At 36.6% G+C, this 22,869-nt stretch overlaps 1 protein-coding gene across 9 annotated transcripts in view; it reads right to left on the bottom strand.

Moving 5' to 3' along the window:
- Positions 1-22,869, bottom strand: part of Dmd (dystrophin, muscular dystrophy) — a 2,390,387-nt gene that overhangs the window by 758,409 nt on the left and 1,609,109 nt on the right. For all 9 annotated transcript variants that reach the window (XM_006527768.3, XM_017318377.1, XM_017318376.1 and 6 more), the window contains 2 exons: positions 20,833-20,934; positions 14,650-14,758 (listed from right to left, as the gene is read on the bottom strand). In XM_006527768.3, coding sequence (XP_006527831.1) covers positions 14,650-14,758; positions 20,833-20,934 — 211 coding nt within the window. The remainder of the gene's footprint in view (positions 1-14,649; positions 14,759-20,832; positions 20,935-22,869) is intronic.

Genomic DNA, 22,869 nt, shown 5'->3' with positions numbered 1-22,869 from the left:
TATGCACTCACTGATAAGTGGATATTAGCCCAGAAACTTAGAATACCCAAGATACAATTTGCAAAGCACAAGAAAATCAAGAAAAAGGAAGACCAACGTGTGGATACCTCATTCCTCAGAACAGGGAACAAAATACCCATGGAAGGAGTTACAGAGACAAAGTTTGGAGCTAAGATGAAAGGATGGACCATCCAGAGACTACCCCACCCGGGGATCCATCCCATAATCAGGCACCAAACCCAGAAACTATTGCAGATGCCAGCAAGATTTTGCTGAAAGGACCCTGATATAGATGTCTCGTGTGAGGCTATGCCAGTGCCTGGCAAATACAGAAGTGGATGCTCACAATCATCTATTGGATGGAACACAGGGCCCCCAATGGAGGAACTAGAGAAAGTACCCAAGGAGCTGAAGGGGTCTGCAACCCTATAGGAGGAACAACAATATGAACTAACCAGTGCCCCCAGAGCTTGTGTCTCTAGATGGATATGTAGCAGAAGATGGCCTAGTCAGCCATCATTGGGAAGAGAGGCCCCTTGGTCTTGCAAACTTTATATGCCCCAGTACAGGGCCAAGAAGTTGGAGTGGGTGGTTAGGGGAGCAGGGCAGGGGGAGCTTATAGGGAATTTTCGGGATATCATTTGAAATGTAAGTATAGAAAATATATAATAAAAAACAAACAAAAAGTACTAAACCTTTTCCACCAAAAAAAAAAAAAAAAAGAAAGAAAGAAAGAAAGAAAGATAAGAAGAGAAAAAGAAATGTGGCACTATCAGTTACAATGGCAGTACTATTGTAATACCCAGGAAAGGTGATAAGAGTTGTTCAGAGGTTTGCAGGATAAACTAAATCTACAGAAAAAAAAATATAAAGAATTTGGGAGGGGATAAAATTAACTGTATTTAGTGATATGTGTCCAGGAGGATTAAGATGAAAAATTGTCAAGAACTCTTCTTGAATATTTTTACTAGATTAGTGAGGCTATGAGAACTGAAAAGAGGGGTAGAGAGGAGTGTTCACCTATTGACTGACAGAGAAAGAGCTGCTTAGTTTGAGACATCTAAGTAGAAAAATGGGCAGACAGTTAAATATGCATTTAGGTTTTATCTGAGTGTTGACAGCATAGGCACCATTTGAATCTAAATCTCTCTCCTAACTTCTATGTCTACTAAATGGTGTTAAAATTATCAGAAATCCAGAATGTATAAAATTGAACTCACAGCTCCCCTGAATGGTAAAACAATTTATATTTTAATAATTTCCATTTGCATCTAACACAGAACTTGCCAAGCCAAGAACATGAATATTTGAGTTTTTAAAAATATAAATCTCATTCTTATGTCCATGCATTTTTTAATGGTGCTATTGTTCCCATATGCCACAAATATCCACAAATCTTGGTCTCATGCTTTTCCTAAGTTCCTGAACTGTTATAATAGCTTTTAGTGTTGCTCTTATCTAGTCTATTTGCTGCTATTTATTTAGAGAAACCTCTCCAAATCTCAGGCATAGCCCTGGTCCCAGCCTCTTGAAAACATTCTAATCGTTTGCATATCCTCTGCTATATTACTTCTCTTGTAGCTGTAACAGAATATCCAAACAAAAGCAACTCAAGGAAGGGTTTACTTTCACTCTTCTTTGAACATACAGTCCATCATGATTAGGAAGCCATGGTAAAAAGAAGTTTACATAGCTGCTCATTTGGGATCTTTAGCTGGAAAGCTGAGGAAAGCAAATCCTGGCTCTCAGTCTGCTTTATATTCAGTCCCTCACTCCAGTCCATGGAAGGGCAGTGCCCATTGTATGGTGCATTTTCCCATCTCAATTTAAATAATCTACATAATCCCTCACAGATACAGCTAAAGGTTAAGCTAAGTCAAATAACCCCTCACAGATAGGTTTGGACCCTGTTTCCTTAGGTGATAATAAATCCTGTGATGTCAACAAATCAATAGGAACCATCACATCTTCCAATTAAATATTATTGATTCTTATACTTTCAAAAGCATACAATTTTATTTTGATTCTCCTCCTGTAATTCTACCATAACATATCCTTTGGCAACTACTTATAAGTCTAACTCAGTGCTTTAGATATCCTTTAGAAGCTGCCTTGCTTCAAGCTTTTTAAACCTTATGGGACATAGAACATTAGAGACTGTGTAATCTGACTTAGAAAGATTAGTCACAAGAAAGAGTTATAGTGATTCTTCTCCTTCCCTCATTGTGACCAGTTATTCTAACTAAATCTTGGACTGGTCTAGTAATAATTCCAGTATTAGAGATTCCTAGCAAATAAAATAGAAAATAGCTAAAATCTTAATTACCTAGCAAAGTTAATTTGGAGCACAGCCTCCACTCCCAGAGAAGTTGCAGCCCTGCTGCAATTCTTAAAGCCACTCCCCCACACCAGGAGCTCTAAGTCTAAGCTTGAACGTTGCTAATTTGCAATTGAATGGAGTACCTGGGCTTCAGTAAAGAAGCTTTTGTACTATTGCTTTTCACTGTCTCAACTTTGTTTTTCAAGCAGGTTAGTCAACACCCCTCAGACTGTAGCGGGTGTGCACCCTTGCCTCCAACAGCGCAGGTGGTAGTTATTAATCTTCATCAAGAAGCATTCTAAGTACATATTGTTGCTTTGGTCTGAATTGGGAATAAGGTGTGCTAATGAGGGCCGGACAGTCAATGATGGACATCCAGATCTCAGAACCATACCAATCTAAGACAGAGGTACATGCCAAAAGGCCATGGCTGTTGATAACACACCACAGAGCCATGTTTTATGTGAAATATAACACAAACAAGCTGCACCTAGCCTCCAAGACAGAATTGGATGGTTTGGGAAGAACTAAGATTTCCTAAGACAGGCACAGCCGCCAACCACCATAACTCCCAGGTAGGACTATAGAGCATAAATAAATTTTATGCCTCAGTCCAGTTTTTTTTAATATTAATAACAGCGAGGAAATTGTAATCTCCCCCAGCCTGAAGCAGGCTGAGCCAGACCTTGACCTTGCTGCCACTAAGGAGATTACCTAAAGTGGAGCCTTCCTCCCTAGATTACTCTATTGTTCGGCCATTGCCAATGCCACCTTTCCTCCGGCTGAGAGGCCCCTGAGCTATTCTGGAGACTACACCCTATCCTGCATGTTGTCACCTGCAGCTGGTTCCAGGCTCCAAGGATGAATTGGCGGGAATGGGCCTCCCTCCACAACACACTTTATAAGCGCATTTGAAATTAAACATTTGAGTCTTGATCAGGAACCTTGTCTTAGCTCCATTTTTCTCTCCACCGCCTAGTTTCCCCTCTCTTTTCAGCCTCAGCTTGCCTCCCTTTTCTTGTGAGACACAGGGGGGGTTTCAACACTGGGGTTGAGGTTTTGTCTTGTAGGATCTATTGTAATGCTAAGTGCAGGCCGTGAAGAGCTGGTGTCTGACCCAGCCTCCATGTTAATTCTTCATGGTGAATAAAGATGCTGACAGCCAATAGCTACAGAGAAGATACATAGGTGGGGTTAAGTTTTGCTGGGTTTGGGAGAAGCAGAAGGAAGCCTCCAGGGGAGACAAGAGGAACGTGCTGAAGAGAAGAAAAAAACACCATGGGTTAGCTGAGCCATAACAGCATGGCCATGAGGGGTAGCCAATTAGAGCTAAGAACAGCCCAGATGAAACACAGTAAGTAATATTTTGGGTTATGGATAGGAAGGTAGAATCTAACAGGATGCAGAGTAGATTTTAGGAATGCAAACAGTCATACTCAGAGAACTTTGCCCATAAATGTAGCCATGCATTGGACGTGGCTTTTTTATCACACTGATGGTGACATCTTTGTTGCTTCTTAGTACATATTTTACCTTTCTCACTAGTTCATAACTTAACATCTACTCGGTTTACATGGTAGTTTGATATATATTTGGGGGAGTTATTTACCTGTGTAAATGTGCAAACCATAAAGTTAAAAGAAAACCTAGATGTGATATTTAACATTATCATCTCTCAAACTGTGAACAATGATCAGATTTCATGTGATACAGAAATGATCAGCTCTTTGTAGATATACCTAAAAGTGCCTCAGTAAGTAAGTATATGGAACTCATTTTCATAAAATTAAAAGAATGTAACATTTAGTTATCTACTTTTCATAGTGTTTGGCTGCTAGGACAGGAAAATATCCTCCAAGGTAGGGGCAAATTTTCCAGACTCAGTGTTACAATCATTACTAACCCTTTTAGCAAATGATTGTGGAACACTAACAATAGTTTCACAAATTGTTGCAAGCATTTTCTTTATTTCCATCATGAATTGCTTTTACAAATTTCCCTTTTATGTATGTAAGTGGTACTATTGGTTTTGAATAACTATTAGAACCACCTAGGATTATAACTATTCTCTCTATGAAGAAAGGTAAAATATAAATGTATCTCATGGTCTATGTTTACTTTATTAGGTAATAATGTATCAGCAAGACTTTATTTTAAAGGGACATCAGGAAACGGCAGTTTGTGGGCTAAGTCTGTTCCAACGTCCAGATTTATAATTAAAGATTTATTGGAACACAATCACATTTGTTCATTTAGAAGCTCTCTAGGGTTGATTTTGTACTTCAGTAGTATAGTTAGATCATTTTGGCTGACTTTTTTTTCACCTAAAATCCAAGAATAATTACTATCTGGCTTTTCATAGAATAAACTGAAAATTTCTGCTTTAGAACTTTTAGTTGAAATGATGTTATTAATCAATATCTGAAATAGTGATTTTAAAAAGCACTACTCTACTCTTTTACACTATAAAATGGAGACATTTTTATTCACCTCAAATTACATCTTCCTCGATTCAAAGGCTGTTATTGGATAAATCAATTCCTAAATTTCACTATTGTAGTTAAAAGAACAATGGAGTAGAGATAGAAAGTAAAAGTCTTCCGTTTTGAGTTTCCTCAAATTCAGTTTCTGCAATTGCAGTAAAATAATTTTTGTTCTTTAGAGTCATTTTAAGGATCAAAGCAGTCAATAACAGAAATATATAAAGAACTTAACATTTGCGATCATACAGATCTTAATGTTTATTTCCATCTTGAGTTTCACTAACTATAATCATAACTTCTTTAAATTAATATTCATGTGTAATATGACCAATGTCATTCATTTAGTTATTCTGCTACCATTACTTCATTCCTCTGTTAACATGGCTTACTATGGGCCATAGCTTTTCTGTCCAGGTTTGTCTACTCATTTATTTCACTCAACCTACTTGTACCAACTGTATTTACCACAGCATCTTTTACTAGAACACTTCAGCTTTAACCACATAGGGAAAGTAAATTTAAACCTAGATGTGTGTTTCATTGGAACACTAGCTAGCAGAGATGAATAATAGCCTAGTGCCTTTTCATACTTTTGGAACAAATAAATGCTAAGAAGTAGTAATTAGAAGTAACTAACTGGTCGAAGTTAGAGATAAAAGGTTAAGTAAGTGGGTTGGCAGGGACATAGGATATAAAACAGCAGGGCTGGCTTCCCAGAATTCATGACAAACATTAAGTTTCTGGTCTGTATGTTGATTTTAAGAAATTCCAACCGATATTCATTTCTATTTTATTGTATAGCTTTGCTATCCAATGGAGTTCACATATTTACCACAACTATTCAACAAAGAAATCACTAGATATGTTTTAGAATATCAGGTCTCAATATAACACATACACACACACACACACACACACACACACACACACACACAAAACCAGTTTACTAAACTGGCTTGTGTAGTACAATTGCTGACTGAAGGTGAACTAGTACAGAAAACAGGGAGAATAAACAGAACTAAATAGCAACACTGAGGGAGAAACAGGTTTATAATCTCAATGCTTTCATATCTTATGGCCTCTTAAATTCCAGAAGAGAAAGAATAAATACACAGAAAGAATTCATGCCTTTTTACTTAAATCACTTCGATTCCCTGAGTTTGGTTGTAAGCTTTAAGACCTAAATCATCCCAAGATGCTTTAATTTTAAGATTTAGATGCTATGATAGAAAGAGAGATGAGGAAGACAGAGTACTCTTGTCAAACTTTGTCTGGAAAATTCACTCATATAAGCATGGATAAGATTGTAGTCTCTATATATATCTAGACTATGTTCAAAGACTATATGGCCAAGACCCAGTATATTTAACATAAAGGTCAAATAAAGGCATAACTTTTAGAAGAGAAGAATTTAATGAATTCAGGGTCTTGCTGTGTGAACTTATTAATATCTAAGTCTCTTGGGGATAACCATTTAGTTTCTGCTTTAGTTTCCATTTATGAAAACCAAAGAAAAGTAATGTGGAATATATCTCATAAGGAGGTTTAAGATTAAATAGAACATGCAAAGAATATTTAGTCAATGTCTGCTGGAAAGTAAGACATTAATGCATACTAGCTCTAAGATAAATATTAGGTGCATTTGGGTCAATGGAAAAAACAGGGAGATAATTGAAATGAAAGTAAGTATTATTTTTAAAAACAGTATGATCTACCTATTTAATACTCAAATTGAATGAGACAGCGGGATTATGGAGACCCTCTAACAGAGTTAAACATGAAGTGACAATGTTGTTTTGCCTGATTTACATGAGACCTTTGTGGGTAAAGCACAGTTTCATCAAAATACTCAATATGAAGCATTTATTCATCCAGACAATAAACACAAATCCACGCATTAAACGTTCCTCAGAGTCAGAGATCAAATGAAAATCCATAAAATCATAGAGATTTGTGTCTATAAACTTGCTTATTATATTCACATTCAAAGAGCTTGGAAGGGGTAGTGTCAGCTTTTAAACCAGGATCTTTTCATTACTTCTCTGTGTTGGGGTTGTAGCACATGCTGTGAGTGGCCTCCAGAGATTCCTCAAGCTGTATGCAGGCAGCAAATTGAATCTGAATGCTTTATTAGACAAGATTGTCTTTCAGCTAGTGGGAGTGAATGCCACTTGTACTGGAAACCATACATTGTATGTATGTATGTATGTATGTATGTATGTATGTATGCATCTATCATCTATTTATCAATAATCTATTTGTCTATCTATCTATCTATCTATCTATCTATTGGCAACTGGGTCCTGACCTTGAAAATAAACCTTAAATCAAAGAGCACTATTCAATTCTGAGTCATGTCCTTATTTATTAAACATAGAGTACTGAGTTCAAAAAGGAATGGCACATTTTATCTTAGACAAATAAGAATGAGCAAGATGAAGAGTGCAACTACTCTTTTGATCATACTGGTCTTATTAAGCAAAATGTTTATCATCAAAATCATAGTATTAAATTAGGTTGCTTAAGAAGACATATTTCTTCACTCTCATTAGTATAAGTTAGAATATTATCTTCTCTACTCTTAATCCACAGTGGACATTATAGAATGCTTATTCATATCTCCATTTCCATAAATTTATATGATAATAAAGAATAATACTGGAAACAGAAGGTGTAAAGAATTAAATTATATACTGGCATACTATTTGCTTCCTCCTTTTGTAATGTTGGAAAGCATTTAGTTCTTTGAGGGCATGATAAATTCTTGCTGAAGCAGGACATGAGGTGCCATTATTTTTGCTTTTTTTTTTATTGTAGGCAGTTCTATACTATAATTTGGGCACTGGTATAGTTAATGCTATTTCAATGGGACCTAAATATTATGATACTTATGCTGAGTACATAATAAATTAATTTTGGGCTGGCAGTATATTAAAATAAATATTGTTTTACAAATAATAAAATTGAGAGGATAAGTTATATGAATGTTTAGAAGAAGATGGCAAGAGGTTCTCAAATTGGATGCTGAGACATATTCATGAAAATGAGTTAAGGAATGCAATGGTTAGATGTGGTCTGGGGATTTGCACCAAAATCACAGAACATCCCCATTTAAAGAGAAATGTATGTTTTTATAAATTATATCTTAATCTGTGAATGTATGGGCCTCTCTGTGGGGGTGTGTGCATATGAGTGCAGGTGCCCACAAAGATCAGAAGAGGGTGCTGGACTCTGTGGAGTGGGAGTTGCAGGTGGTTTTGAGCCACTCAAATGTGGGTATTTAGGAACTGAATCTGGATCCTATGCAAGATGCCCACATATTATTGTCTTAACATAATAGGATGCAGCATTGAGATTCTGAAGATGAAACTTTTGTTTTAGAGGAAAAAGTGAAGTGAAATCAATCAGTACATGGAGAAACACTGAAATCAAAGCTATGCGCTGGAGTTTGGGGTTCAGAATAGACCTCTAAACAGCTAGAAAATATGATTGTTTAATATATCTAGTATTATAGTAACATTTAAATCTAAAGTATATGTACTTGTGAAGTTTTTGAGGACATAACTTGTTACATGCTTGTACACGGTAGTAATATATAGTTGCAGGAAAGGGCTATATTATATAGACATTGTAAGTGACTCAGTCATGATTAGGCCATCAGTCATCAATAATGTCTAAAGCCCTTAACAGTAAAATGATATAGAAAATATAAAAGGCATGCAGAAGGAGGAGAATACAGGTTTTAAAATGTTAAGAAGCAGCTCTTTTATTGATAATCTATAGAGACATGCCTGTTTTACACTACAAAAGAAAAAAGTTTGAAAAACATACTTCAATGGATAATGTCTAAGCCAACAGTGAAGAAAAAGTACTCCATATTTACTTAAACAATTAGAGAGCAACTAGGATTAAAGAACATTGTAATATTGAATATGAGAAGTAGTACTATCACTGAGCACCAGAACAAAGGAAATAGATAGATAGATAGATAGATAGATAGATAGATAGATAGATAGATAGATAGACAGATAAACAGATAAACAGATAGATAGAAAAAGAGACAGAGAGAAGGAGAGAGACATAGAGGAGAGGCACACACACACACGGGGAGAGAGAGAGAGAGAGACAGAGAGAGAGAGAGAGAGAGCTACAGCAAGCTAGCATGCTTTTGATGGCTTCCTGAGATAGTGGTGAGGAAAAATGGCCTCTCAGATATAATTCAGACTATAATGTTTTTTCTCTTATATCAAAATTTGACTTGTTAAATCCACAGAATAATTATAGTAAGTAATAATGGATTTCATTTTGAAGGATTTTTTAAATCCAGATGTTCACTTTTTATGTTTAACCTGGGTATCCTAAAGAAAAGCTCTCTGTCTGGTAATTTTGTGCTACAGTGCTCATTGCCATATTAACAAAAATAATTGAATTACACTTCTCTTTTATGAGTCAAACCAAAACAATGAGATTAGTTATTTTGTTCAGTGAAGTCAAGCTAATCTCCCACACGTATCTGGGAACCCTTTTTTCCCGTTAATGAAAATGGATTTTTTTTTCTCATATAATATATTCTGATTATGGTTTTCCCTCCCTCTACCACCCAGCTCCTCCCTACCTCCCCACTCTTTCTGTCTTTCATTAGAAAACAAACCAGTCTATATTTTTTAAACCTATAATTTAACTATGCATATGCTAAAGGTTATTTTGGAATCTCCCTTCTTAGAGGGTAAAGTTATATTTTCTTTTAAAACTATTGAGTGAAATTTTAGGCAACATGAGGAATTTGTGTTCAAGCCTTCAACCTTGAGCTGTTCAAGTTCTGGTCTTGGAGGAAGTTAAATAGTCTAAGAATGTTAAAGTCATTTTACTGTAATCGTTTGAAGAATTGGGACTGTTCTTCCTTTGCCAGTTCAAAACTAAAAGTACAGCCCTGATGGAGAGCTACTAACCGAGCCAGAAGATTAAGAGAGGGAGAAAAAGGGGAACTTTATAATCACAAAATGGATAATTACCGTGTAAATACTGAGGCTTTCACAGTCTCTCACAGTCTAGGATGCTAACAATGATGTCTCTGTTGTATCTTTCTAGTCAGTTAAGCACAGTGCATTGTTGAAAAACCTGGCCTGAGACCAGGAGCCTCCACAAAGAAAATAGAATGATTTGCTTCTGATAAATGGGAACAATACTGGGGCCTGTCCCAGGAAGCCATGGTCACTTCTTTTTATACGGTGTGATACATCTCATTATATATCAAAAAGCGTCACCTCTCTGATGTACTGGAATACAATTTTTAAGTGAGTTAATTAATGAAAAGGCTGAATGGGTTCTGCAGTTGCTGAAGGCTTTGAATGATCTTGATAATGTTCTACAATGATGTCTTACTCTTTTAAAATACCTCATTAAGGGCCTTCATATTTTAAGAATAAAATTCTCCTCCTAGTGTATGTATTTGGAGATAGGGTTCAAAATTAATATAGTGTAGCTACAAAATCAACATCAATGTGGCCTTTAATATTTTCAGTATAGAAATCACATTTTGTATGTAACACTTGAGATAGAACCCAGAGCCTTGTGCATGCTAAGCGTTATATTACTGAGCTCCTGTCTTCAACCTGTAATCATCGTTACTGAAGAGTCAGAAGATTTGACTCCATCGGCACTGATTTACTTTATCTGAAGGCTTTATTCACAGCAGAATGTAGGCTATTTTATATTTGATGCTATACTTTCAAGATTGCTCTTGAGTTCTGCTATCTCTAAAATTAACTATAGGAAGAATCGTTTTACTAGCATTTAATCAACAGCAAACCTTTATCAACTGGCTTTGTGTGTGTGTGTGTATGTGTATGTCTATACAACATACAATTCACTTCATAGCACTTGTCCTGACATAGTTAAATCTCCTCACTTGGAGTATGGATGCTAGGAACGTTTTCTGAGAGATTTATTTTGAAATGCTAAGCGGAGTGCTGTAGAACACGAATGTTCTCAGGCCCAGCAGCTTGTGGATAAGAAACGATTCACAGTGACATTTACCACCAGATTTGCTGGTTCTTTGCTTCCATCTGTCACACAGGCCTTCAGACCAATGCTAAGTCCTGGCTGGCTGGCTAAAAATGTCCCTTAGCTTCTGCAAAGAAACTTCATACAAGTATAGCCATTCTCCTAATAAGTGTCTGCTTGGGACACAGAAACACTCTTCTGGATAACTATCACCTGCTTATGTTCTTTCCACTCCTTGAACTTTTAAGCTGCAAAGTCCTTCATAAAATAAGGACAGAGATAGAAAATGCTGAAAATGTAAGGGAGTTTGCTAGTCACAACACTGAATTTCACCAGAAGCCCCAATGAGTTACATAAACAGTAGATGGAAAAATAAACTTTTGGAAGCAACCAAGGCCTGATACATCAGTGTTTAAACTTCATTCCTAAGATCAGCAGCCAAAATTGGACTCTTCTTTAAACATTTTAGAGATACTGCCTTTGACTCAAACTTACTGGATCAAAACCTCTAAAGTAGAAGTCTCATATTCTCTACTTTAGTAAGAAATTGATGTTTTCTTCTTGCATGCTGAAATTTGAAAGCCATGGACATAGGGCACTGGGTGTAAACTAGTGTCTTTTGTTATTTCCCCTCAGTTGTGGTAGTTTATATATAAAGATGGATACCATCAAGCCTCCTGCCCAAACAGGCATGTAACAATATAACTCTTATTTCAAGAGATTGTCATTATGCTAACCCTTATATGGACTAAGCCTTCAAGTTTCATTGACAAATAGAGAATGGTGAAAGTATTATATAAATGTCTAAGTCTAAGCATCATGAGGTCTTCAAGCTTCTATCTCCCTGTCTTAGAGGAAGACTGAGTTGAGATTATCACAGAATGCCATAGTCTGGCTGACTGGAGGATGCAGGCTGTATGAAGGAATGAGGATCTCTAGTGAACAGTCACCTCTAAGACATTTAATTAGAGATTTTTAGAATTTCTAGCTCACTGGATGCTGAATAACTGCATTCATACTAAGTGGAACAATCACAATCATCCAGCTGATAATAGGACATAAGGGAGTCACAGAATCAAAGACAAACTTGCTTTAGGCTACAAAGTTTTGGGGTACTATATGCAATAATAGGTAACTCAAACACCCATATACTTAGGATCATCAAAATCAATCAAACAGTTTTGAGAGCATGACCACTTATCGTGTAAATTTGAACAATTTGTACAGCTCAGACAAGACCACTGCAACATATTATATAATAGAAGGAAACAGCCACAGGGATGCTTGCTTTAGTGGTTTTTTAAAAGGCTACTTTGAACAACATAAAATCAATTCAAATAGAAAGCCACTTTGAACCCAAGTCTCTACTCATGTTAAAAGAAAAATATTCAGCCAGATGACAACGCCAATGATTATTCCAGGCTCACCACTCTGTTCCTAGGAAATTCAGAGAAAACTGATTTTTAGAACACAATTCAGATCACTATTTATTCCATAGAAATGTAAGGCTGTGCTAAATTAGCATTAACTGCTTACTCTTTGCATCGATTTAGAATTTCCATTGTGTTGTGGAACAGATAGGTAGTGTAAGACACAGCAAGGAAACAACCACTACTTGATCTAATTGGATTAGAATCCTATCTGTCTTATTTTGTAGCTGTGTGGCCTTGGTCTAGCATTATTCTTTTTATGTCTTGGGTTTCTTAACTTAAAAAGAGTTGTACATAACCATATTAACAGTGCAATTACTTTGGGGATATATATATCAAAGAGTAAATGAAGCTACGCATGTAAGAGTGGTACTTTGGAAACCCATCATGGCAAATCACAAACACTAGTGTTTTATACTATAATCTAGGGAATATGAATCATATAACCAAATAATGTTATGAATTAGACTTTTAAATAGTGAATTCAGTTTACATTAAATTACTATGTGTCAGAAAGCTGAGAATACAAGGAATTCTTAATTCTGTTCCTTAATCCACCACATGAGAAAAAAAAATTCTTGGAATAAAAGCAAGATGATTCCGACTTCTTGTTGATTCTTTTCCTATAGCATTTGTGTGTTTAGTAGGCTGAGCTTGTGTCCAGTTTTCTGTCAGTTTGCCAAAGGAAGTACAAGTCTTAGTTTTGAGAAAATTCTTCTCCCACTTTTCCAACTTTGGCCCTCTTGCTGCCTGCTCTCGCCAGTGACTCAGACCTAAGGACACTCCCACACTCCCCACTGGCTACAATACAGCAGGAATAGTAGGGCAACACAAGGAGCCATAGATGGTGATGAAGTCTTCACTGAGGAAGAAGAAAAATGGAGGAGGTGCCTGGTTAATATTGGCTTCCTTCAGGGTGCTTGTTCATTGTGTCACCTCGGCTGCAGGCTCACCAGCCTTGGTGATTATCACCCCTACTCCCACTCCAGCACCTTCCTTGGTGTTGCAGCTGTGGGTTTTGGTTCTGCCTATTATCATTTCTGTCCATACATACACAAGGCTCAATGCTTTGCATCAACTTTTGATGTTCTCAGGCCAGACAAGCTTACCTGGCTATACTTCATACAATAATGCCCTCATGATCACTTACTCCCCACCTTCTCCCCTTCTCATTTTCTCTGCAACTATGTTTCTCATACTCCATTGTATGCTGGAGTCACACATAGAGTCTATTAAAATGCAGATAAGCTTGCAAGGGTTAAGGGTAGGCCTTGACTTTGTACCATTCTGTCCCAGGCCAGTTGACAGTAATCTGAGACCATACCTTATGGCACTTATAATTGAAACAATACATTTTCTTTTTATTGTTTTATCATCTCTCTCTTCTGCCTTGATTGTGCTTCATAAAAGGAGAGACTAACATATTTTATGATGAATTTTCAGCACTTAGTCTGATGCCTAATGCATAGAAGTTGCTCCATATAGGTGATTAAATGGAGTAATTATATATGTACTTAAACAAAAACTTAGAATATATTTACAGTTAGAAACATCATCATACCATTTAGGAACATTGCATCTTAAATAGATTTCTGTCCCCTGGCTTTGATTATTTTGGTAATATTCAGAGTATCTTATATGGGAGTATAAAGCCTTACATTCCATTCCACAAACTTATAAAAAAAATCATTGGCATAAAATTTCTTCCTAGCATTTCAGACTCTTAGATTGAACATGCCACTGATATCTAGAGAACAAACATCAACAAAGGATTGCATATGGACAACTCTGCATATGTACTGATAGAACCAAAAATTACAGATCATGAAAGAAAATAAACTGGGCATAATTTATTCACTAGAACCTTGATATAGCAATTTCAATGTACATTGTTGGCAAAACCCCACAATCTTGCACATGTTTTTAAAGTCTCCAGTGTCACTGAACTTTCACCTTGATATCTGTGTTTAGATGCTAGTAATGTGGTGGTCTGTTGGGTTTCCTTATCAAGAACCACCTTTAATTTTAATTTAAAACTGCTGCCACGATTACTCTGCTTCCAGTGAAGCAGAAATTCAAAGGAGAGACCTTCTCCTAGAGATACAACGTGCCTCCACAAAGCCATCCAGTTTTAATGCTAAGGAACAGGATAAAGTATCAGGTTAAACCATTATGGCTTCTCCTCGTCTGCCCTCTTTTCCTTGCAGTTGAATCTTCAGAAAACACAGCTTGTAATGCTCTCAGTATCCAAGGAACACACTCAAAGACCTTTTGCATAATAAATAACATAAATGTTTACTCCTTTATGCAGAATCAGAAACCAATTTTCCTTTCACTCAGAGATAACCTCCCAGCCACGCTTTTGAACAAACAGCTAAAGCAAAAGAGAACACCTGGGACAAAATGTACTTACAGGCTCCAGTAGTGCTCAGTCCAGGGGCACGGTCAGGCTGCTTTGTCCTCAGCTCCCGAAGTAAATGGTTTACAGCCTCCCACTCAGACCTCAGATCTTCTAACTTCCTCTTTAATAGGAAAGCATACGTGTTACTGATTTTACAAACATTGCCAATATAACTTCACTCATCATTTTAATATCATTTTCTGAGTATATTCTTTATGAGAAACATGAATAATTACAGGTAAAAAGTGATTTCCAGATAGACTTTTTAAAATTTTTTAAATTAAAAATTTAAAGGGAGGTCATGGGAGATGGCTCTGTGAAATCTGAAAGTGCTTGCTGTGCAAATTGAGGATCTCAGTTAAGCTACCTTGTTAAATAGAAAAAAAAAACTGGGTGTGGCAGTTTTCACCTGTGATCATGGGTCTAGGTGGATCTTACAAAATCCTTGGCCATCATTTCAGTCAATCCATAAGCTTCAAATTCAGTGAAAGAGCCTGTCCCAAAAACTATGGTGGATAAGTGACAGGGAAGACAGTCAATATTGACCTTTGTATTCCATGTGTGCACATATGAATGTGAGCCTCCACATACAAGTAGGCAGGCACATACATATAAACACATACAAATGTAAATGCACTGTGATTCCAAACTCTTTGGGCTTAAAACTTTTAATACTTTAAAGTCATGTCTTGTGAGAATTCTTAGCATGTATAAACTATGACTGTATATACACAGACATGCATGTGGGTATTGCACCTGAACAATTTTATCCTATGTCTCCCTCTTTAAATGTATCCAATATATGTAAGGCCTAGAGATAATATTCAAATCTCAAAAATGCTTGATTAATTGTAGTAAGAACTACTGAACAACATTAAATTGATACTTTCTAATCAAATATTTCCTTAGAATGGACTCAGCTTGTATTTGAGCCCTTGTAATAGTTTTTTTTTTGGTTTGTTTCAACTGTTTATTTTGAATTACAAATGAATTTGAAGAATAGCCTCAAAGAATGATAAGAACACATCTTATGATTAATTTGGGGGAGGTTTTTAGAAGTAGTCTAAGAGAATTTGGTTAAATAAAGACAGTTCATAAGCCATTAGGAAATATTCCTACTGTATAACCAGTGGCAAAAAGTAACTGTCAAAATTAATTTGAGCTGTTCGTATCAAAAATAGTTAAGAAAAATGAAAACTTCAGCTTTTCTAATATATTGTAAATAGGTATTGATGCTTGGGAATAAAGCTTTCAGTGATAGCTTTGAGAATATGAAAAATAAGTGTTGCTGGTAGCTGAAAGGCAGCTAGGCCATGATGATCCAAGATAAACAGAAAAACAGACACACAGACACAAAGACAAAAACACTTCAAGAAAAATTAGCTTGGTAGAGAAAAGGGACGCCCGATGACCAGATTTAAAAGAAAGACAAGGGCACTTTGCCATTCCAGAAATGACTAATATGCACTGCTGCTCCTTGAACAGCGATATGATTTAGCCCTACTCAGTCCTTCTGAAATGCTACATTAACTTTGATTGTCGACTTGACTGCTTCTTGACAGCATGCAATTGGAACATGGATTCCACTTTCCTCGTCCTCCTTAAAACCAAAAGTTCCTGGAAAAAAAAAAATGGCACCTGGTCCTTTTGAAGTGTTTTCTCCTCTGCTAGTAAGCTAAATAGTTTTAATTTTCAGTAGTGGTGTATTTCCAGTAGGTGCTAGTTGGAGAGCTTTTTTGTTTGCATGTTCAAGGAGTAGAACCTAGCCTGTGCTCTTAATGAGAAAGCACTCTAGCACTAAGCTACTCTCACACCTGAGGGATTTAGCAGAGTCATATGGACATGACAACTATACCATAAATAACATAAAAATGCAAGTAATATTATTCTGTACTATTAATATGAAGTGATTGATTAGATTTTTTTTACATTTAATTGAATTTACTCTTTTTCATACAGGGTCTCATATAACCATGGCATGTCCTGGAACTCATGAAATATTTGGAGATGAAATTGAGCCATTCCAAGTGCTGGGACTGAAGGCAAGTCTGGTTTTATGCACCATCTGGGATCTAAATTCAGGTCTTCATGCTTGAATAGCAAGCACATTAATGTACATTAAGTCATATGCCTACCCACCACATGTTGTATAATTATAATATTTAAATAAACAACATTTTGATCAATATTGTACCACTCAACCTATTACATCATATATAAATCAGCAGTTCTTTGGAATGTTGATAAGACATTGATATGCAGTACAATAAACTTGTTGGTATAAGGAAAAAAAAACAGCTTAATATAGATGTTAACAACAAAACAGCTGGGGAAAAAAAACTTCCTGGATGTGATCGACTGTAATTTAAATGGCTAATGACACTATCACTTAGTAGTTATATCTGAGGAAAGAATGTCCAAAGCTACTGCTGAAGTAAAACTTGTACTTAGCTTACTCTTCAATGTACACCTGAATGAAAAGAACTAAAAGTAAGGTATGGCAAGTTTTAAATAATTGGCCAAAGGATTACATCACAACCTTTCACACAGAATAATTGCTGTGGACAAATGGTCAAGAGGGCAAGTGAACAGGAAATGGGGACATCCTTTCCTCACATATAACTATTAAATATTAGTATCATTAGTCATTTTCAATTATAGTTGATCACAAGGGATGGTTTCTTTCCCTAGCTTCTTTGTAGTTGATAACTATATTAAGCTGTATTTTTTTCCTTATAACAACAATTTTATTAGATATTTTCTTCATTTACATTTTGAATGCTATCCTGAAAGTCCCCTATACCCTCCCCCTGGCCTGCTCCCAACCCACCGACTCCTGCTTCCTGGCCCTGGCATTCCCCTGTACTGGGGCATATAATTTTCAAAGGACCAAGGGCCTCTCCTCCCAATGATGGCCTTCTAGGCCATCTTCTCGTACATATGCAGCTAGAGACACAAGCTCTGGGGGTTACTGGTTAGTTCATATTGTTGTTCCTCCTATAGGGTTGCAGACCCCTTCAGCTCCTTGGGTTCTTTCTCTAGCTCCTCTATTGGGGGCTCTGTGATCCATCCAATAGATGACTGTGAGCATCCACTTCTGTATTTGCCAGGCCCTGGCATAGGCTCACAAGATACAGCTATATCAGGGTCCTGTCAGCAAAATCTTGCTGACATATGCAGTAGTGTTTGTGTTTGGTGGCTGTTTATGGGATGGATCCCCAGGTGGGGAAGTCTCTGGATGGTCCATCCTTTCATCTCAGCTCCAAACTTTGTCTCTGTAACTCCTTCCATGGGTGTTTTGTTCCCCGTCTAGGAAGGAATGAAGTAGCCACACTTTGGTCTTCCTTCTTCTTGAGTTTCATGTGTTTTGCAAATTGTATCTTGGGTATTCTAAGTTTCTGGGGTAATATCCACTTATCAGTGAGTACATATCATGAGATTTTAGTACTTTAGGGTATTCTAAAACTGCAGCTCACTTTCAGTTATTTTCCAGGTGATGGTCCACATAATGAGGTACAACTCATAGGTAGAAAACTTGCCTATCATGTACAGTACCCTGAGTGTTCCATCCCTGGTATGGCAGAACAAAGCAAAGCATCATGTTTTAAGTTAGCCATTTCTCTATGTCTGATAAGGCCAAATCAATCTAACACCTCACTGTTATTAACATGATAGAGATCAGGGAACTTGTAGACATGTTTTTACTGATATTCTACCTCTTTCAAATGAACTATATATATATATATATATACAGGAAATAGGGAAGCACCAAGAGTGGAAGGAAAAATGTCATTGACTTACAAGACAGCTTTAAGATAAGAGGGGGGAAAGACAAGTTATATGGCTTTGTTCTTTTGTGTGTGTTTTAATCTTCCATTTATTTCACTGAGGAAACAGCAGAGTTGGGTGGAGTTCAGTTCGTGTGTCAAAGCAGCCTTGGGGTTGAGTGTATAAGCGGAAATAAGATTAAGTTAAACATTACTGGATTGATTAATTTATACATGAGAAAAGCAAAGCTGCCTACATTGTGAAGGAAGGAATTTTCTATGTTTTATGCAAAAGCAGGAAGTAAAGCAAAATTAAATGCACTTTTGTGAACTATAAGAAAGGATGTTAAGCTTCAGCTCTTTGTCATACCCATATGGCATTAAGTTTGAGGGTGCATCAAGAATAAATAGAATGCATTTAGCTGTTAGTCCATTTGTTCATTTTCTGGTTCACCCTTGGTACTTTATCTCTCTGGTAACTAATCTTTATACTTTTAGCCACAGCAACACTGAAATTTGCTGCTGTCAGTACTGGCTCCATGTCTGCAGTCAAAACACCAAAACAATTATTTTACTTTTAAAAGTATCAAATGAAACCTCAAGTTGTATGTAAATTATTTTTCTGTACTTCAGGTTTAGAGATAACTTTAATTTTGAATGAGGGTCTCTTAATATTTCTAGAGAAAGTTGTGCCTTTTGCATCTGGTGTTTTGCCATTATGTTGAAAATCCAACTTTAAATTTACATGATGAAAACTCCCATGTAAACTGTGGGGAAGACAAACAATTTTGTAGAACTAAACCTTGGCCCAAGTACATGGAAACTAAGCAATAACTTTGCAGAGTCTAAGTACTGGTAATGCTCTTTGCAAAGACAAACTGGTTTTGTATAATGAGGCTATTAACCTGTACTGTTTTAGAATGACTTTGAACATGAGAATAAGGCTCCTTAAATCTCAGCTAGCAACATTAGCTAAGAAACCAAAACTGATCAATAAATAGCCACCATCACATGCTCTCAGAAACCTTTTTCGTTTTGTTTTGTTTTATATTTATTTATTTATTTAGACAAAATTTTGGCTTTTAAATGTTAATTTTTATTTATTAGATATTTTCTTTTTTCTTTCTTTATTTTTTTTTATTACTTATTTTCCTCAATTACATTTCTAATGCTATCCCAAAAGTCTCCCACCACCCCCCCACTCCCCTACCCACCCATTCCCATTTTTGGCCCTGGCGTTCCCCTGTACTGGGGCATATAAAGTTTGCCTGTCCCAATGGGCCTCTCAGGGTACTGGTTAGTTCATAATGTTGCACCTACAGGGTTGCAGATCTCTTTAGCTCCTTGGATACTTTCTCTAGCTCCTCCATTGGGGTCCCTGTGATCCATCCAATAGTTGACTGTGAGCATCCACTTCTGTTATTTACATTTCAAATGCTATCCCCAGTGTTGCCTCACTTTGAGTTTTCTTTATTGTGTCTACTTCCCTTTTTAGGTCTAGCTATCCCCTTTCCTAGTTTCCTCTCCAAAAGTCCCCTATACCCTCCCCCTGCCCTGCTCCCCAACCCACCCATTCTTGGCCCTGGCCATTCCCCTGTACTGGGCCATACAATCTTCATAAGACCAAGGGCCTCTCCTCCCAAATGCAGTGGAAGCCGTTAAAATTTTGGCCATTTATGGAGAAAAAGGTAACCTCTACCTACCATGTATTTATCATTTATCACTGGCTTGTCAATTGCAAATGGAAACCATTGAGTGAGAGTTTGTTAGTTTGTAATTGACCTGACATTCTCTTTCTCTCCTCAGGTAACATCTTATAAATAAATGTGTCCTGAATTTCAAAATATACACACCAAAATGAAGGAAGTAGAAAACTTTCACCCAGGCCAGATTGTTACTGAAGAATGATGCAATTATATGATATTTCACTAAAAATTTCCGACCTGATAAAGTACTGAAGCCCGAATACAGGGCTTTCTCTTTCATAAGAAGAAGCAACAGAACAAGAAAAGGTCATAGACTATATTGTGATTCTTTACAGCTGTTGAAGACAACATGCTGCAATGGCTTGATTTGAATTAAGCTCAACAATATGAAGAGTATCAGGGTTAGCAAGCAAAGTAATCAAGCCCCAAAGAAATTAATCTACCTTGAAGGTGGTACTACTTTTTGTATGGATGGTACCACACCAAGACAGAAATGAGTCCTTTAATGCAATGAATTGTTAATAGACTTAAGATCCCTATATATAAATAGGATATGTTGATCAGATGGCTGGCTATCTTTAGCTCTGTAACTATAGTATGGCCAGCATTTCCTTACAAGTTATTTCAAAGATTATAAACAGACAATGGCAATGGCAAGTGTCCAGCAGAGGAAGTGTAGCCTATTATGAGGTAATAGATATTGCTAGAGGTTGCTTCATTACCTTCACTGGCTGAGTGCTTGGTTTTTCCTTATACAAATGCTGCCCTTTCGACAAAAGCCTTTCCACATCCGCTTGTTTACCGTGAACTGTTACTTCAATCTCCTGGGGGAAAGAATGCATACAGTGCAGATTAACGTCACAGTTAGCAATAAAATTACTCAATTGAAATATACCCTTAGAGACTCCATGTGTACTGCAGATCAATTTCTGCATGGTACACACGGGCACAAAATTGTAGCTTTTGATGCAGAGAAAATAAATACAGGTTCCACTGAAATACACTAACATTAAAACAATCCAAAATCCCTTGAATTGTATCATGATAATATTGTAGATAAATGGAGACATTATACATTTTTTTAAAAAAAAGCAACTTGCAATGATGAAAGGTACAATTTATCAGAATAATTAATACATATAAACAACAGCTTTAATATCAGAAACACTAATAATCTTAATGTTTGCTGTATCTTACAGATTCCTTTTTTTATAGGTTTCTCTTTTGAGTTAAAGATCTAAATTTTCTCTCTGTGTCTCTCTCACATTACACACACACACACACACACACACACACACACACACACTTGCTTACTCTCTCTAGCTGTGAGTGTATATGTAAGGCAAAGCAAATAATTCTTTACAAATAACTATTGAAATTAAGTGTCTTTCCAAAGAATAAACACTTACAGCATAGTACCAACACTTATTATTTATTAAGCAGTCATATTAAACAGGCCTTTTGAGGAGTGATTAGATTTTTTATTGTTTGCTTTTTCATCACCCAGGGAAGACTAAAGCATGACAGGAAAGCAAACACCCCTTTAGGTATATGAATATAAAATGTTTTGTTACTGACTGCTGTCTAGCTCTTGAAGAAAGAACAAAAGCAACGTGGATAAATTGAAACCGAAGGAAGCAAAGTTAAATATTACAGAAGACTTTTTGGATGATACACTTGATAAACAGTGGGATGAAGTATCGATTAATCAATGGCATGCATCAGTCAGGGCCTGAACATCCTTTCTCAGAGCTGTTTTTGATTAACCCACATTCTTGTCTCTATTTTCCTATCCTGGTACCTCTGGGCACTGGAGTGTGTACGTGTTGTCCAGATTTAGTTTCCTCTATTCACTCTGTTCCCACCTGTTTGCCCTCAGTCCACAAGGGTGGGAACCTGTGAACTTAAGTTACTATAATCTGATCATGCACAGCAGGATGTCTTTAAGTATATGAGTGCTCAGCACCTGCTCTTGAGAATGACTCCTTGCCTCGTTATTAAAATAGGTACAAGTGCGAGGTCGGTGCTTTGGTCAAAAGTGTTCCTATCATTAAGAGTCTATGCTGTATATTAATAAAATAAGAAACTGCCTACATTAATTCCATAGAAGAGTGATCAGTGCTCTTAGGGACCACTGCCAGAAAGATATTGTGCCTGGCATGACAATAATTCTTTCATAAAAGTAGAATAGTTCCCATTTCAGATCAGAACAAGACACATCTATTTACAGAACCTGGTTTCCTTATAGGACTCTGACAACTACCCATTCTCCCTTAAGTAGCTCAACTGAAAAATATTTTGGTATAGTGAATGACCATACTTTGTAAAAAAAAAAAAGAGAGAGAGAGAGAGAGTAAAAATATATTTCCCCAAAGAAATAAAGAAAGAGCATATGGTTAGCAAGGTCAAACTAGTTTAAAAGTAGAAGAGTGGATTTTTCATCTGTCCATGTTTTACTTGTGTGTGCCATACATTACCAATATAAGTCTATGTACTGTGAAAGAGCATTTCTGGAAAGAAGCTGTGTCTGCAAAGACTGATTAACTGATTAGAACTGCAGTGATGTGAAGAGGGTGCAAGGCAGCAGGTTAAGAGCCTAATTATCTCATGGTGTGCTACTTTTAGCCACTTAAATATCCGTCCCTTGCTCACCTCTGTGTCAGAACTAACATCCTGTGACTAATAGATAAAAACTTTTTAGAATCTTTTAACTTAGCAGACCACTAGCTTCCAACAACTCCAAAGCTAAACCCATCAAG

Source organism: Mus musculus, chromosome X (assembly GCF_000001635.26).
Source record: "Mus musculus strain C57BL/6J chromosome X, GRCm38.p6 C57BL/6J".
NCBI classification, from domain to species: domain Eukaryota; kingdom Metazoa; phylum Chordata; class Mammalia; order Rodentia; family Muridae; genus Mus; species Mus musculus.
The sequence above is the reverse complement of the archived record's forward strand: the minus strand, read 5'-3'. Positions and strand labels throughout refer to the sequence as shown.